The 18,632-nt window shown below is 32.5% G+C and overlaps 1 protein-coding gene across 1 annotated transcript in view; it reads right to left on the minus strand.

Moving 5' to 3' along the window:
* Positions 1-279: 279 nt before the first annotated feature.
* Positions 280-18,632, minus strand: part of LOC114332814 (tetraspanin-1) — a 31,290-nt gene continuing 12,937 nt past the window's right edge. Inside the window, exons 2-5 of the mRNA XM_028282593.2 lie at positions 17,883-18,107; positions 16,555-16,731; positions 8,931-9,155; positions 280-793 (exon numbers count right to left, since the gene is read on the minus strand). Coding sequence (XP_028138394.1) covers positions 488-793; positions 8,931-9,155; positions 16,555-16,731; positions 17,883-18,107 — 933 coding nt within the window. The 3' untranslated portion in view covers positions 280-487. The remainder of the gene's footprint in view (positions 794-8,930; positions 9,156-16,554; positions 16,732-17,882; positions 18,108-18,632) is intronic.

Genomic DNA, 18,632 nt, shown 5'->3' on the forward strand with positions numbered 1-18,632 from the left:
TTGTTGCTTTGGCCAGTCTATGCCAGACAGAATGAGAGCTGTTATTGGAGCTTGAGGAGGAAATACTCTATTTTAGTATCGATATTATAGAAATATTTTATGGTTTTGGATATAAAATATCTCACTCCAGAATAAAAAAAATTGTAAATTTTTGTGTGTTGTTACACTAGTCAATATTTTGATTTTTTTATGGATTGATATTTAATGTACAATAAAAATAATTTATCTTGGAGTTTAGCGTATATTATACAGATAGCGACGAATCAATAATTACAACATTCTTAAGATATTTTTTATTTTACAAAAGTCAATAGTATAAAATAAAATACTTGTCCTAAAACTAAAAATAGTCGTATAAAACAACACAGTTAGTAGTTTATTCATAGTCTCTTTTACTTTAAAGCGTTAATTCGCATTATCGCCTTTACCACAACATTGAATCTACAGCATAGATTTGATCGGGTCTCAAGTACCCAATAAACTGCCATCATACCCTCTCACTCAGCTTATAATTCTGAGAAAAATTACCAGTAAGGGCATAAGTTTCATTACTGTACGCCCCTGTATCAGAGTTAGATCTTTTGAAGGTTGTAGTGGCCGATGTTGTAATATCTGGATCTTGCTCGGCGTTGCGGGCGTTGTCGCGGCTTTCTTGATTATGATGGTATATTCTTGTGCACGTCACTATGGAGCTTAGAAGAACTGAAAACTCCACGAGGACTACTACCAGCCCGATGCCCAGGAAAGCGATGTAATGGTCGCGGTACCAGCGCTCAAGAGGCTCTTTACAACCCTAGAGGAAAACAAAAATAACGTCAGAGGTAAAAATAAATATATTACAAGATAAATATTTACAAAGGTAAAAGAAAAACACAGACATCAAAACACCTAGAATTAATCTAAGAATACTAAAAGAAGCTGATATGTGACAGCAGTTCAAAGAACAAATACACAAGGAAGTCCAGAAAGTAGAATAACAAGAACAACTTAACGCTACAGAAAAATGGAGAGTGTTAGAGAAGATCCTGAGCAACATCATACAACAACTGAAGGGCGATACATGCCCTAAAAGCAAACAATCGATAACACAAGAAATAAAGTCATTGATATCAGAAAGAAGGAAATACAAGAATAAAAACGAACAACAATACAAAGACGTAAATAAAACAATCAAACAAAAAATCAAAGAAGCGAAGGAACTGTGCAGAAATAGAAAGATTAGAAAAACAACATGACAGCTTGAACATATAGAAAAAACTTGAAGAACCAGCTGACATATTTGTTCCGGGTGTCCTAATAAGAATGGCTCTCGGCTATATCATAGGAATCGTTTATAGTACCACTTTGAGAAAAAAATATTTATAACAAAAGTTGCCTCGGGAAAAGCCTGGAAATTATTTTCATAATTGTAGGTCCACCGCTAGAGGGCGTAATTGATTATCAAAAATTAAAAAATCAAAATATTACAAAATTTACCTAACGAAAGGGCACTGGAAATCCAATCATCGTATTCATCATAAAATTCTGCGCATATTTGATTTCACAAGTTTAAGTCTACCTTTGCAAATAAGAGGTGGGGGTGAGTGGGAACCTTCTTATGAAAAAATGGCTGTAAGTCCGGTTCTGCTAAATAGAATTTTGCATACTTGGTCTTATTGAAAAGAGCTCTTTTTAGCATAGTTTTCTTTGAAGAATATTAAGTAAAAGTATGCATTTTTAACCCTGTATTACAAAATTAGACTAAATTAGCAACATAATACCGAAAACCGCATGTCGATACCTTTTTTCTATCTCGAGATATCTTAAGAAACGTGTAAATTTTAAACAACTGTTAATGTCACCGGTAAACGAAGTTAAGGAAAAGTAGTGTGCTATGGAAAAAACAAAGAAACATTTTCCAGATGTAAACGTATATAATTAATTAAAACAACAATAAGACAAACAACGCTATAAAATATAATAAAGAAATAAAAGCAACTACTTATACTTAGTGACGACCTAAATGTTCAAATTGTTGCCCATCATATTCGATGCAAGCATGTACTCGTTCAAGAGTAGATTGAACAGCATTCTCAATGTCTGCTTTCGCAATGCTTTTAACGGCGTTTCGTATTCTCTAGATTCTAATCTAGATCATGATTTCTCGAGTAGTGGGCCTAGCGGCACAAACAACGTCTTTAATCCGTCTAAATATCCGTTAATAAAAGTTTAAAACAGTTAAATATGTTGCTATTTAATCTACTCTTGAAAGAGTAAATGCTTGCATCGAAAATGATGGGCCACAATTTGAACATTTATGCAGTCACTAAGACTAAGTAAGTAGTTGCTTTTATTTCTTTGTTATATTTTATAGTGTTGTTTGTCTTATTGTTGTTTTAATTAATTATATACGTTTACATCTGGAAAATGTTTATTTGTTTTTTCCATAGCACACTACTTTTCCTTAACCTGGTTTACCGGTGACAGTTAAGATATCTCGAGATATAAAAAAGGTATCGATATGCGATATTTCGGTATTATGTTACTAATTTGGTCTAATTTTGTTATACATTATTAAAAATGCATACTTCTATTTAATATTTTCCAAAGAAAACTAGATTTCTGAAAACAATCAAATAACACTTGCTAGCTTGCATATTACTTACTAGGCTATTTCTAAAATAAGACACTTACATTGAAGAAAAAGAGCTGTTTTTAACAAGACCAAGTATGCAAAATTCTATTCAGCAGAACCGGACTTACAGCCATTTTTTCATAAAAAGGTTCCCACTTACCCCCACCTCTTATTTGCAAAGGTAGATTTAAACTTGTGAAATCAAATATGCTCAGAACTTTATGAAGAATACGATGATTAGATTTCCAGTGGCCTTTCATTAGGTAAATTTTGTAAAATTTTGTTTTTTTTTTAACTTTTGATATTCAATTACGCCCTCTAGCGGTGGTCCTACAATTATGAAAATAATTTCCAGGCTTTTCCCGAAGCAACTTTTGTTATAAATATTTTTTTCTCAAAGCTGTACTATAAAAGGTTCCTGAGATATGGCCGAGAGCCGTTCTTATTGGGACACCCGGTACAAAAAAGGAGTACCTATTGGAAACACAGGGCCTATTTTACCACTAGGCCCATGAGGCACCTGCCTCGGGCACGTATTTTAATGGGGCCCGTAAAATCACAAAAAAAAACATTTTTATTACAATAACAAAATAAATTTTCAAAATTATTTCATTTTACGAACAGGAAATGGTAAAAAATGTTTAAAATAAGAGTTAAAATTAAACGATGTTTAATTGTTTAAAATATAAATTTTATTTATTGTTAATAAAAATTTAAATTTCTGATGCAACTATATTTCTATTAAATAATTAATAAAGTTTTTTTTAATTTCTATTTAAGAAAGTTATTATTATTAAATTATATTCAGGTGTCCGAAAAATTGTGAAGTGCTTCGGGCCTGATTTGAAGTAAAATAGGCTCTGTGGAAACATAATGGACAAAAACAACAAAATAATAATTGAAAGTGCAGAGGAAATAAATGTGAAGTGCATAGATAAGAAGAATTTAATATAAAAAGAGCTATTTGAAGACGACCAAAGAATGGAGGTCGAGGTAGAAACGGACCTACAATTCCGAAAGGGGAAATTGAAAAAGCCTTAATACGTTTAAAAAATGATAAAGGGACCGGATCTTCTTCTTCTTCTTCCTTCTTGTATGTAGGCTTTAAAGCCTGTTTCTTCTTCAATATTAGCCTCCTAAATTATTTAAGTTATCGCACCATCTTTTTCTTGGTCTGCCAATACTTCTTCATCCATTTGGTGACTTATCTCGTGCTATTCGTACTATTATCCTCTGCCATTCTACTAATGTGTTCGTTCCACTCCTGTTTCCATTTATGTCTTCTGCATTGCATGATCTTCTTATGTTTTCGCTTCTCTCCCTATCCAACAGACTTTTCCCTAATATTCGTCGAAGTATTTTCATCTCTGTTGTTTCTAGTAGTCGTCTCGTTTTAGATGTGCCAGGTCTTGTCTCCGCCGTGTATGTCAATATAGGTCTAATTGCTGCATTATAGATTCTTGCTTTTGTGTCTTGTCTTAGGTGTTTATTCTTCCAGATTGTGTCATTAAGGGATCCCGCCGCTTTACTTGCTTCTAAGCTTTGTTGTCGTACTTCCTCTTCAACATCTCCGTAACTGGTTATATCTATTCCCAGATATCTAAACCTTGCTTCCTGCTTTATTATTTTCCCATCAATTTCGATTTTACATCGTAGTGGGTATTTAGATGTTGTCATACATTTGGTCTTTTCTGCTGATATTATCATATTGTATTTCTTGGCTGTTGTATTGAAGATGTGAGTTAATCTTTGGAGATCGTCTTCTGTCTCGGCGATTATTGCGGCATCGTCTGCATAACATAATATTTGGATTTCTTTGTTCCCCATTCTGTAACCATGACCTTTACGTACTGCTTCTATTATTTCGTCCATTATTATATTAAAAAGCAGCGGGCTTAATGCGTCACCTTGCCTAACTCCGCTTTGTACTGGTATAAACTGCGTTAGTTTTCCATTTATCTTTGCCTGTATTCGATTATGAAAATAGATGTTTTTGATGGTTTGTATAATATTGACTGGTATGTTTCTTCTATACAGTAAATGTAAGAGGTCTTCGACTTGGATGCGATCGAAAGCATTTGTCAGGTTTTTAAAATATAGATATGCTGGTTTATTGTACTCAATGGCCTTTTCTGTGATTTGTCTCAGTACAAATACGGCGTCTACGCAGGATCTTCCGGATCTGATTCCTTGTTATTCATCTGATAAAGTTGTTAGTTTATTGATTTTGTTGGTTAGGACTTTTGTGGGTAGCTTAAGTGCAGTGTTCAGTAGATTTATACCTCTATAATTGTTGGGGTCTTTTTTGTCTCCTTTCGTGAACATTGGTCTCATTATGCTGTTTCTCCATGTGTCTGGTATCTTGCAGTGCAATATTAGTTTTTGTATAAGTTTTGTCATCTCTAGTAAAGTAAGTATCAACTAATGTGGAAAATATCATGGATAAAATACGTAACAAATACGGATACATTAAGGAAGGTGAAAAAAGAGAAAGAAATATTCACTGAAAGAAAAACGTGCGACTTTGGTCACATACTAAGAAATGTAAAATATGAGTTGATGCGATTGGTTATACAAGGAAAAGTGAAAGGAAAAAAGAGGACTGGGGAGACGACACACGTCCTGTTTGACAAATTTGCAGCTGTAGCGGTAGTACTGTACCAGTAGTACTGTAGTATTTACAAATGTTTCATATAATGTAAGTGTTCCAGTGTAAGTTAACCGAAGAAATTGAGATTCGTCGAGGTGTGCGTCAGTACTGTACCGGTAGTACTGTAGTATTTACAAATGTTTCATATAATGTAAGTGTTCCAGTGTAAGTTAACCGAAGAAATTGAGATTCGTCGAGGTGTGCGTCAGTACTGTACCGGTAGTACTGTAGTATTTACAAATGTTTCATATAATGTAAGTGTTCCAGTGTAAGTTAACCGAAGAAATTGAGATTCGTCGAGGTGTGCGTCAGTACTGTACCGGTAGTACTGTAGTATTTACAAATGTTTCATATAATGTAAGTGTTCCAGTGTAAGTTAACCGAAGAAATTGAGATTCGTCGAGGTGTGCGTCAGTACTGTACCGGTAGTACTGTAGTATTTAAAAATGTTTCATATAATGTAAGTGTTCCAGTGTAAGTTAACCGAAGAAATTGAGATTCGTCGAGGTGTGCGTCAGTACTGTACCGGTAGTACTGTAGTATTTACAAATGTTTCATATAATGTAAGTGTTCCAGTGTAAGTTAACCGAAGAAATTGAGATTCGTCGAGGTGTGCGTCAGTACTGTACCGGTAGTGCTGTAGTATTTACAAATGTTTAATATAATGTAAGTGTTCCAGTGTAAGTTAACCGAAGAAATTGAGATTCGTCGAGGTGTGCGTCAGGGTTGCGTGCTTTCTCCACTACTATTCAATATATATAGCGAAACAATATGTCAGGAAGCGCTCCTAGAGCAAAACATTGGTATGAACATTAACGGAGAGTTAATTAACAATATACGATACGCTGATGACACGCTAATAGTAACAGATAACCTAGCAAATTTACAGTATTTGATGGAAAACGTAAACACTCATACCAATAAGTATGGTCTAAAACTGAACATCAAAAAGACTAAATTCATGATTGTAACAAAGAAGCTATAAGTACACCAATGTGAATTTAACCATAAATAATCAGCCAGTTCAAAGAGTTACGTCCTACACATATTTAGGGGGTTGGTTCACTGATACTAATGACCAGACAAGATAAATCAAGAGGCGAATAGAGATAGCGAGACAATCGTTGGTCAAAATGAAAAAGTTCCTATGCAGCCGGGACATAAATGTAAACTTAAGAACGAGAATGTTAAGGTGCTATGTTTCCTCCTTTCTGCTGTACGGCATGGAAGCTTGGACACTGAAAACGATAAACATCAAAAACATTGAGGCATTCGAGATGTGGTGCTACAGGAGACTGTGGAAAATACCATGGACAGAAAGAGTAACAAATCAAGATGTTTTGCTGAAGACGGGGAAGGAATGCGAAGTCACTAAAACCATACAAACGAAAAAACTGGAATATCTAGGCCACATAATGAGAGGAGAAAAGTACTCTCTGCTAAGACTCATAATCCAAGGAAAAATCTCGGGAAAGAGAAATGTGGGACGTAGGAGGATTTCCTGGTTGCGAAATTTAAGGGAGTGGTATGGGTGCAATTCAATGCAGTTATTCAGAGCTGCAGCCAACAAAGTTAAGATTGCTGTGATGGTAGCCAACCTCCGATAGGAGACGGTACTGCAAGAAGAAGAAGTGTTCCATGACTGGACTGACAGAGATGACATGCCATTGATGGATGACATCTATCTGCAACACACAAGACCGGACACCATTGTTGTCATGATGTATCTTAAGTGATTTAATAAACCTTTAACATCCATCCCATTTTTTACTGTATATAGACCAGGGCACATCTGTAAAAATATGAGTACATTTGGACGTTGAGAGATGATTTTGCAGAAATTGCTTGAAAATAACTGATATAATAATATTTGAGTTATCCTCTCACTCAAAAAGGTCCGGAACATTGTTTAAATAGGTAATCAAAATGTCAAAAAATGAAGGAAAAATTCGATTTTTTCTTCGTTTTTTGATTATAACTTTGAAAGTATTCATTTCTGAGAAAAGTTGTACTGACATAAAAGTTGCGCAATTAAATTTCCTACAATATAAAACTCGTTAACTATTTTAAAAATTGTCACCCTTGTTGCAAAATAGCAATAGTTGCGAAAGAACGATAAAAAAACAAGTATTCGCATTTTACGTTTTTCAACCATTTATGCTACACTTAGGACCTTCATATTTTAAAAAGAAAAACTTTATGATAGAAGAAAACAATACTGTGAATTTCATTAAGATCGGTTGAATATATTTTGCAAAATAAATTTTGCAATCCAGCTTTCGCAAAAAAAGTTAATTTTTCAAAATATTGCAGGACTGAATATAAAGCAGACAGCAAGTTTATTTTTTTTACATATAAAAGAATACCGTACCTTTCATTTGCAATTTGCAAAATTAAAATCGGTTAACCAGTACGGCGCGTCGGGAATTTTTTTAAATACACATGTTTTTTGGTGCTCCGCGCAGGACAGCGGATAGTTTGCTCTGATTGGGCATTCCAATGACCTTTGATAATGATTGACAAATTTTAATTTTTAGTTCATTTCGATATAACTAAATAAATTTGTTTATTGCAAAATAAAAACACATGATCTGTCCTTTGAAATAACACTTTTTTGGCAAAAAATTTCTTTGTTCATATATTTTAAGTTAGATAATAAAAGTTTATTATTTTTAAACATATGTAACTGTTTAAACAATATTTCACAAACAATAATCAAATTAGTTTGATTTTTGTGAAATTAAAATATTAAAATACAACAAAATATATTGTAAGAAAATAATATATTAGATAAAGATTAGAAGAAATTTTGCTGTAAATCAAATTGTGTGATTCAAGCACCGCTGTCCTGCGCGTAGCACCAAAAATTAATGGTTATTTAAAAAAATTCCTGACGCCGTGGTAGTTAATGGATTTTAATTTTAAAAATTGCAAATGAAAGGTACGGTATTCTTCTATACGTAAAAAAATTTCAACTTGCTATCTGCTTTATTTTTAGTCCTGCACCATTTTGAAAAAATGAATTTTTTTTGCAAAACTTGGATTGCAAAATTTATTTTGCAAAATCTATTGCACTCGTATTAATAAAATTTACAGTATTGTTTTACTATATTATATAGTTTCTCTGGGTAAAATACGAAGGTCCTATGTGTAGCATAAATGGTTGAAAAACGTTAAATGCAAATACTTGCTTTTTATGGATTTTTCGCAATTATTGCTATTCTGCAACAAGGGTGACAATTTTTAAAATTTGTAGCCAATCCTATATTGTAGCAAATTTAATTACGCAACTTTTATATCAGTGCAACTTTTCTAGAAAGTGAATACTGTGAAAGTTATAATCAAAAAACGAAGAAAATAATCGAATTTTTCCTCCATTTTTTGACATTTTGATTATTTAAACAATGTTCCGGACATTTTTGAGTGGGAGGATAACCCAATTATTATTATAGGAGTTAATTCCAAGAAATTTCTACAAAAGACTATGAGTCACCTCTCAACGTCCATCTCAAAACAGATGCGCCCTGGACTAATAGAGTAAAATGAGCCTTCATGATCGCCAAGGTCTTTAATGGACGCAGACGAAGAAAAATAAAAGAAAAACTGAAAGCAATATTCTAATTATAGATGACACTCAAAAAGTCAGTAAACTTAATAAAAACTTACCATAGTGTATCTAAATCCTTCGTGTCTGTTTCTATCCAGAGCCTGGCATAATGCTTGGCTTACAGGTTCTGGGTTTAAATAAGAATCGCTTTTGTTTTCGTTGGAGAGTTTACAGCAACTCAGAGGAACCGCCAGTCGAGGGAGCAACTCAGAGGGACCCAGCAACTTCATTCTCCAGAAAGAAGTGTCGTATTCTTCGGAATATTGAACACCACAGCAGTGGAACTAAAACCAGCATTTTAGGGTGAGGCAATAGTTAAATTATTGGCAAAAAAACACATATTAAATTTGTATATGGTTAAGTAGAGATCTGGTAATAGTACATAATATGAAAAATGTATAATTTACATTTTTATGATATGAAAAAATACTCAGAAGCAAAAAAGTTTTAAAAACACTGTATCTAACTAATGGTACCACAAGAAAAGTTTAATTGGAACGTACCTAAACATTTGGGGGGTTTAAAGAAACGAAACCCCCATAAAATTTATATGTAAACATATTAAAAAAGAAGCCGCATCTCGATAAAAACTGGCTTATCGAAAAAATATTAAGAGGCAAAAAAGTTTTAAAAATATTGTGGTTAACTAATGGTACCACATTAATAATTTAATTGGAACGTACACAAAAGTTTGGGGGGGGGGGTTTAAGGTAACAAGAACCCCATAAAATTTTTATGGGGTGTACAAGTTTCACTATAATTTTTTTTTTCGTAGTTGTTAATGCCGTAAGAATGCCACATGTCCATTTTCAATAAAAAATCTCTAACAGTTTTTGATATATATTGGAAAAAAATAATTTTAATTTTGTAACTTCAAAGGGCTGTAACTTTTTTTATGTGCACATTTGTACTAAGATAAGTTAGGTTAAATCAACCTATTTTTGACCCCAGAATCTGTGGTATAATTTATAACCAATATTTTCGGGACACCCTGTATATTATATATTTTACAATATTTACAGTCGGAAAAATGAAAGAATGCCCATGAACGATCACATCAATTACTTATTTTGTATTTGCTATCTTCTTTTATAACAAAAGTTTGTTATTTATAGAAAAAGACAGCAAATACAAAATATGTGATTGATGTGATCGTTCATGGGTATTCTTTCATTTTTCCGACTGTAAGTTATTTTAAATCCTTATAAGGTTAAAATCACAGCAATTTAAAGTACTTTTATTTAATTAATAAAGATTGTCGATCTCTTGTTCATTTTGGAAAGAAAGGTTTTCGATATTATAAACCAAACCAAAGTAAAAATAAAATACCATACAAAGTAAAAAAACCTTATTTTAAACCTCTAAGAATGAGTAAAATTTAGTGAAGTTAAAACAGTAGGTATAAAAGCAGTTATAGTCCATGGGCCATGGCTGTTAAGTGCTCAAAGTCCACAGAATTTCAGAGTGTATTCCTATGTATCTTGATCCGCTGAATTCGAATTTCAAACTTGGTTTGACGTAGGAAGTAACGGAAATTTGGTATGGCCATTCCACGAACATACGCCTGTTTTGGATTACTTCGACAACGAATATTTTACTGTGCAACATAAGAAGTACGAAAGTAAATGGCGCTAATAATTATTCCAATAAACAACAATGTAATTTGCAATTTACTTTCGTTCTTCTTATTTTGCACAGTAAATTATTCGTTGTCGAAGTAATCCAAAACAGGCGTAAGTTCGTGGAATAGGGTATATAAACAATTTGGTATAATGCATTAAATTCTTCGTCTTGGATCCTACAATACGACTGTCACTTGTTTTGCTATAATATAAAGTTTTACTAGCTAAAAAATTTATAAACAAAATTATATGTACCTATAGTACGTTCTTTAACAGTAAAATATTGCAAAACCTGTAAATTTTAAAGAACCGCTTGGATTGACATGGAATTTGGCATACACATAGCTTACATCTCAAAGAAAAAAAGTGATAGTGTGTCGATGTGTGCTTTTAGCCTAGGGGTGAATTTCACCGCCTCTTGGGGGTGAAAAAATATATGTCCAAAATAAGTCCGGAAATGGATAAACTGACTAATTCTAAGCACCTTTTGTGCCACAAAGTTTTTTCACGAAGTCAATACTTTTAGAGTTATTTGCGAGTGAATATGTTCATTTTTCAACAAAATTACTACGTTTTTAGACGGTTTTTCGCAAATAACTCAAAAGGTAACTATTTTGTCGAAAAAACCATTCGTAGCAAAAATATATCCTGTGAAAAAGTGAGAAAAAAAATGGTGTATAATATATTAGGTCTTTATACCGAGTAGAAGCAGAGTTGTAGCTAATGAAAAATAGATTCATATTCGTCAAATTTCAAATCGAATGTTTTAACGTGAAATAAAAAAAAATAAAGCACTTTTTGGGGAAAACTCATTACAACTTTTTTAAAGTGTTTAAAAAAGCTTTATTTTGTTTTATAAAAAATTCTAGCATTAAATGTAAACAAGTTACGCTCAAAAGAAAGTTGGTCTCTTTTTCCTTGGTAAACAAATCGGGAAAATCAACCCTTAATTAGCATTTCAAATGAACCACTTCACAAGTTTCTTTACTCGTGTATGTATTGTTTATATCGGAATGGGACGTTTCGATGCCGCCGGTTCATCGCCGGCCGTTTCGATGCCGCCGGTTCATCGCCAGTCCATTTCATCGCCGTCATATCTCGCATTTGATAGAATTCCTAATTAATACTAAAAATAACTAATAATTGTAACTGTCGAAAATTCGGAAATATATCAGATAGCGATTAATTGACTGGCTATGAATCGGCCGGCATCGGCATCGAACCGGCGGCATCGAAACGGCGGCGATGAAACGTCCTAGACCCGTTTATATGATCTGTAAGTTTCATCGGTTCAAAGTCCTTATTTTTGAATGGGCTGTAGTTAGAAGGGCTTGAACGAGTCACTAATCACGAGTGTATGCAAATTTAGAAACACCAAATTTTAACCAATTTTTGTCATACAGAAAAATAAAAAAATACAGAATATTCAGAAAAGCAAAGCTGACTTTTTTATTCTTTGAGATTTTTGGTAGGTATCTAACAATTTTTAAGTTATTTTAAAAAAAAACAGTAAAATTAAAAATTTTAAAAATTTTACTTTAAAACAGATCATATAAACACAGCAGTAATTAAAGTAACTTGTGAAGAGGTAACGATTAATTTTATTTAAGTTGCTAATTAGGAAGTGATCTTCCCGACTTTTTTTGTCAAAACAAAAGGAACCAACTTTATTTTGAGCGTAACTTGCTTATATTTGATGCTAGAAACTTTTTTTATAAAAACAGAAATAAAGCTTTTTTAAGCACTTCAAAAAATTTGTAATGAATTTACCCCAATTTTTTGAATATTTCACGTTGAAATATTCCATTTGGAATTTGACGAATATGAACCTATTTTTGATTAGCTATAACTCTTCTTCTACTAGGTGTAGAGACCACACGTATACACCATTTTTTGGCTTTTTTACAGGCCATATTTTTGCTAAGAACATTTCTTTCGATAAAATACTTACTTTTTGAATTATTTGCGAAAAACCGTCTAAAAACGTAGTTTATTTATTGAAAAATGAACATGTTCACTCGCAAATAACTCGAAAAGTATTAACTTGGTGAAAAACAGAACCAAAGTTGCTTAAAATTAGTCAGTTTATCCATTTCCGGACTTATTTTGGACATATATTTTTTGGTCAAAATTTTGGACATATATTTTTTGGTATTTTGGACCCCAGATCAAAAGCACACATAGGCACAATATTACTTTTTTCTTTGATATGTTAGCTATGCGTATACCAAATTTTATGTCAATCCAAGCGGTTCTTTAAAATATACAGCAAAAACCGTGAAAAAATGTATTAATAATATGCCTTTTTTAATAAAGAATATCCGATTAAAATTATTATAACTTTGCTATAAATAATATGTATTTTGATTAAAATTAATATAAGGTTTAATTTTAATGTTAGTAGTTTTTCCTTTAATTTGAGCTATTATCATTGGATAAATTTCTGTAAGAACTTTATTCAAGTATTGCTAGTCACTGGTAGCAAAAGAATTTCTACTTTCATAAAACTTACCGAGTAACTTTTCCGAGCAAATTCCCAAGAAATCCCGTACATAATGCATTCAAAATATGTTTTTACCAACCGAAAACTTGTACCCAGGAAATCTCGGGTGGCAAACATTCAAAAGGTGTGGTTTTATCTACCTAATAGAAACTTCGCAGTTATCCCCGCCAACGCCCTGGAATTGGCTTCTTCTTCTTCTTCTTCTAATGCTGACTCCATTAATGAAGGTTGGCTATACCCATTGTAAATTCGTCTCTATCTTCTTCTTCTTCTTAGGGTGCCTGTCCGTTCCGAACGTTGGCGATCATTCTGGCTATGATGACTTTGTTAGTTGCTATACGGAATAGTTGTGTTGAGGTCTTTCTATACCATGCTCTCAGGTTAGCATCAAGGATAGCAAGCCAGGATATTCTTCTTCGTCCTGGGGCCCTTATTCCTTCAATTTTACCTTGTAAAATGCACTGGAGTAGCTCGTATCTGCCTTGATTTCTCATTATATGCCCCAAGTACTGCAGCTTACGGCCCTTCACTAAATCTGCGGTTGTGTTCATCCTCCGTAGTACTTCTTTATTGGTGACTTTGTCTGTCCATGGTATCTTCAGGATCCTTCTGTACAACCATAGCTCAAAAGCTTGAAGTTTCGATAGAGTTTCCGCCTTCAATGTCCACGTTTCTACTCCGTATAGAAGCACTGAGTGCATGTAACGTTTAAGGAGCCTTATTTTTGTTTTTAGAGTGATGGCATGGCTCTTGAACACAGAGCTCATAGTCAAGAATGCACTCTTTGCCTTTCCGATGTGACATATAATCTCTTGAGTATTGTCCCACGACTCATTGATTCCCAAATAGTTGTATTATGAGACACGTTCAATTCTCATTTGGTTCACATACAGATTTACTCCAGTTATGTTTTGCTTGCTGATGATCATTAGCTTGGTTTTGCTGGTGTTTATATCTAGTCCATATGTTCTACTGGTTTCAGATATTTTATTCATTAAGTTTTGCAGCCCTTCTATTGTATTGGAAAACACTATTGTATCATCTGCATATCGCAGGTTACTGAGCTTGACTCCACTTATTGAGATGCCTTCATCAATATCTTTTAGAGCCTCTATCTTCTGCTTTTCTAAAAAGCATCTGTGTATTTAACCCGGTCCAGTCGCGAATGTTTTTTAGCCAGGATATTTGTCGTCTACCAGGACCCCTGTTGGGGTCTACCAGGATCCAGGATCAAAATACAGAAGAGTACACTTTGAAACTCCGCGGATTTTGATCGGCCACGAAACAGCACTGGCGGCTGGACTATTAGACAAAATAAATATTGTATTTGATGATCAGGTTATGTATTAATGAGTGATGAATAAATGACACTGTGTATAATAGGGGAGTGCATTTAGAATTTCACTTCGGAAAAAATCAAACAAGATAAAACTTTTTGTAATTTCATTAAGAAATGTTTAATAAACAACATATCAAAAAGTTCTACTCGAGAAGTGGGTGCTTCATTTTTTATTAAACAAATGAACAGCGAAATTAGATGTTTTTTTAAATAACTACAAAAATATAATTTTTAGAAAAAAACTGACTTGAAAAATTCAGAAAATTTTACAAAAAAAAACCTTATATAAAGATTTTTCTAAAATTAAATCTCTAGCTTCTGTAATTTTTTATTTATAACGCTAAAGTCACCCTTCTCACACACATTGGCGCAGTGTAAATTAGCGTTGGAAGAATTGCACGGTTGAGTTTTTTTAACGTAATTCTTTAACTAATGGATCAAAAGAAATTTTACAAATTGGACATGAAAGAAGATGAAATAAGCTATCTTATGGTTGTAATATAAAGAAATAAAATCTATGGACATAAGTACGGTGTGGGCGGAAAGTGAGCCTTACATGAATTTTGTTTAAAAATGATTTAAAAATGTGTAACTAATACAATTTTACTTATAAAACTCTCAAATTTGCACAACTTACCTCTCAATAATCTTACTAAACGATGTGTTATTCAAAAAAAATCTCAAAAATATAATTCAAATAATACGATGTCTCAAAAAATGTAATTTTTGAAAATTTCATAGTTTTACAGAATTCCCACCACTTTAAGACGGTATTACTCAAGTTTGAATAAATTTAATAAAATTTTTTTGCTATTTTTTTAAAGCTTGGGATGTAATCTTTAAAAATCACTAAATTATTTTAGTTTAAAAATGAAATAAACAATTTCTTTTTGAGAAAACTAAGAAAGATAACAAAAATGTAATACAAAAACCGAAAATTACCAGCTGAAAAAATGTATATTCAGAGTGATCAAAACTTTTTTCTGTAAAACTTACCTAAAATACATTTAATAACAAGCTTCAACAATAATAAATGTTCAACAAAAAAATTTTTTTCTTTAGCTCTTATACAGTATGTCTGCGTAACTTGGAACCTATTGATAACTTTTTTAATATCAGTTTTACGAAAAAAAGTTATTCTTTATAAAATGCTCTGCTTCGTATATAACATAAGATGCAACCATCAAATATCAAATTTTGTTAATTTTGTACGAGGTATGTCAAAAAATATGAATTTCACTCAAGAGTAAAGTACCTTTATATTTCACAATATCGAAAATTTTTATAAAAAAAAGTTGTTTGGAATTAAAAACTATGTTCCAATATGTAATTATATCGTTCTAATCGAAAATTTGTTTTTTTTTTAATATTCTTTCTAATACATTTTAATTTTTAATATTATTGTGAAAATTATTTGTTTATCTTTTTTCTTAAGAATGAAATTTCATATTTGTTTGATTTGACTCTACTTGTTTTTCATTTAAATATCCGCTATTTTGGATACGCCATTTTGAAATTTAAATTTTTAATCTTTAATTCAGATTCAACAACCTGTTAAAAATAAAGACAATAAATGTTTTAGAAAAATGTTCTTTTTTATGTTCTTTTTAGAAAATCCGCATTTTTGATCCGTCATTTTATAGTTTATAATGTTAACATTTAAGTTAGGTTTATCAAAGCTCTCAAAAATAAATATATGTAGAAATAAATGCATTTTGTAAAGAAATTATGATTTTACAACTATTTTTTCAGTTATCCGCCATTTTTTACCTGCCATTTTATAATTTAAATTATCAAAATTTGGTCCAGGTTCAGAAATCTCTCAAAAATATCCACATATATGTAAACAAACACGTTTTATAAAAAAATCGGATTTTACAACTACTTTTTAAGAATTGTTAGGAAAAAATCCGCCATTTTTAATCCGCCATTTTGAAGTTGCAAATTGTATTGTCAGATTCGGGTTCAGCATAATCAAAACTAAAATAAAAACATTTTTATCAAAATAAAATATTGAATTCACCCATATTCTTAACATTGTTTATACAAAACAATTGTTATTGTTTAAACAATTAATAAACAATTAGCGGCGAAATTGGTGAGTAGAACTTTTTACTTTAACATATTTATAAACTAACAAAAAAAGTTTAAGAAAAATATAACCTTGTTTGATTTTTTAGGTGAAAGGTGAATCATACCATACAAAAAATAAATCTTACCGAGGCCTGTGCCAAGTCTACTGCGTTAGTAAAGTCTTCATTGATTCCATAATTTCTCTGTATCGCTTGCGTTAATTCGTCTATCTCGACTCCAAGTCCCATACAACTGGGCCATATCGAGGCTATGGCAAAAATGGCACATTCTCCTACTAGAACTATCATCACGAGGCAGAAATACTAAAAATCAAGAAAAAAATAATTCTCAGAAGAGAACACTGAAAACTTTTGTTTTCTAGACGTCCACAAAATTTATTATAGTTGTTCCATTATATCTTTGTGCAAACGTCATGATTCAGTTACATACAAGTTAAATCGAAACATCATTAATATTTACTGTCAATGTAATAATTAGGAAATGGCTATTATCGGTGGACGTATTTTATAAAGATATATTGTACATTTATGTTTAACTGTGTTATAATATATTTAACAAAACATAACTTTATAAAATTAATACAACATAAGTTATAAATTCCAATAAACACAACAAATGCGCTAGTGTCGCTGTCACTGAAAATGGTAAACGTCAAAATTCATAATAAACAAGGTATCAAAGACGTGCCGTATTGTTTATCCTTGTTTAAATTATTGTGGTTTCTATGGACAAGCGGTTTAATTTTGCGATACTAGTTTCTCTGAGTAAAAAAGGGACATAGTAAAAACAGTAAGTCATTCGTGAATAATTTCATGAATTTATTTTTACAGCGGCTGTAAAAATAAATAAAACCCTTATACATCCATTGTTAACATATGTATCGGACACATGGACCATCTCCAAGGCAGATGAAAATCTTCTACTTATATTTAAACGAAGGATCCTGAGAGGAATATTCGGTAGCATTTGTGAAAATGGTGTTTGGAAGAGGAGGTACAACTACGAAATGTACCATAGATACAAACATATAATTGGTGGTAAAGACGTAGAGTCTCTTATAAAAATAGGAAGACTAAGATGGGCAGGACATCTAGCAAGATCACAGCAGAACAACCCTCCTAGAAGAATCCTTATGTCACAACCTGTGGGAAGTAGAAATAGGGGTAGGCCAAAACTCAGATCGAAGGATGGTGTAGATGAGGATGGTAGAAAAATAGGCGCAGCAAACTGGCAACAGTTGGCAATGGATAGAGCTAGCGTAATAGACTTGGAAAGGTCGAGGCTCTTTTATAGGGCTGTAGCATTATTGATAATGATTGATGATGATGACAAAAGGTATTGGGTTATTCTTTGGTGGTGGAAACACCAATGGTTATTCTTTGGTGGCTGTCTTATACAGATTTTAGGTAAAACAAAGAAACGGATACAATAAAAACATAAATAATTCACTTACCACACTTAACAAATAATAATTGTGGAAACACGATGCCCAACACCCTAATATGCCAGCAGACGCTATGACTACCCCAACTAAAGCAGCTCCTAGAGCGATATAGTGTAGTAAGGGGTACGGAAATGTGGAAAATGGTCCTGTGGGAGCTAGAAGTCTCGACAACAGTACACGCTCGTTGTCAAACAGTACTAGCGTCCCTCCTACTATAAGAGTAAAGCCACAAATCTAAAAAAAAAAAAATTTATTACAGTACAATCATCTGAAAAGTATATCTGAAAAATATATAATTTTTCCCAGTATACAGTCTTGTTTTGAAAATGATTACAAAAGTCTTAAAAATGGTTTGGAACTATTTCCAAATGAATGAACGTTTAGTATCTATTAATGAGAATTTACCCTTGACAGGTAAAGAAAGGATTAACAACTGTCGTCTGTAAATACAAAGTACGATTGAGATCGAGCTGTGCCGAGCGTAAGTTGCAATACGTGGCGTCAATGCTGTGTCGTTCAGAGAACTAAATTTAATAATAAAATATATGTACGTGCTGCCATCCATTCAAAGAATTGTTAAACGTTAGTTTACACAATCGCCACCTATTTTGACTGCGGCGGCGGCGTGCTAATACCCCCTTAACTGCTTCGTTTGAGCGAGTGCATGATGGACGCGTTTCTGTGCGCACAGCACCCAAATTTATAGCTCTAGTACGCATATGTTTTCTTATTGCAAAACTATAATTTTTAAAATATATA

This window comes from Diabrotica virgifera, chromosome 8, assembly GCF_917563875.1.
Source record: "Diabrotica virgifera virgifera chromosome 8, PGI_DIABVI_V3a".
NCBI classification, from domain to species: domain Eukaryota; kingdom Metazoa; phylum Arthropoda; class Insecta; order Coleoptera; family Chrysomelidae; genus Diabrotica; species Diabrotica virgifera.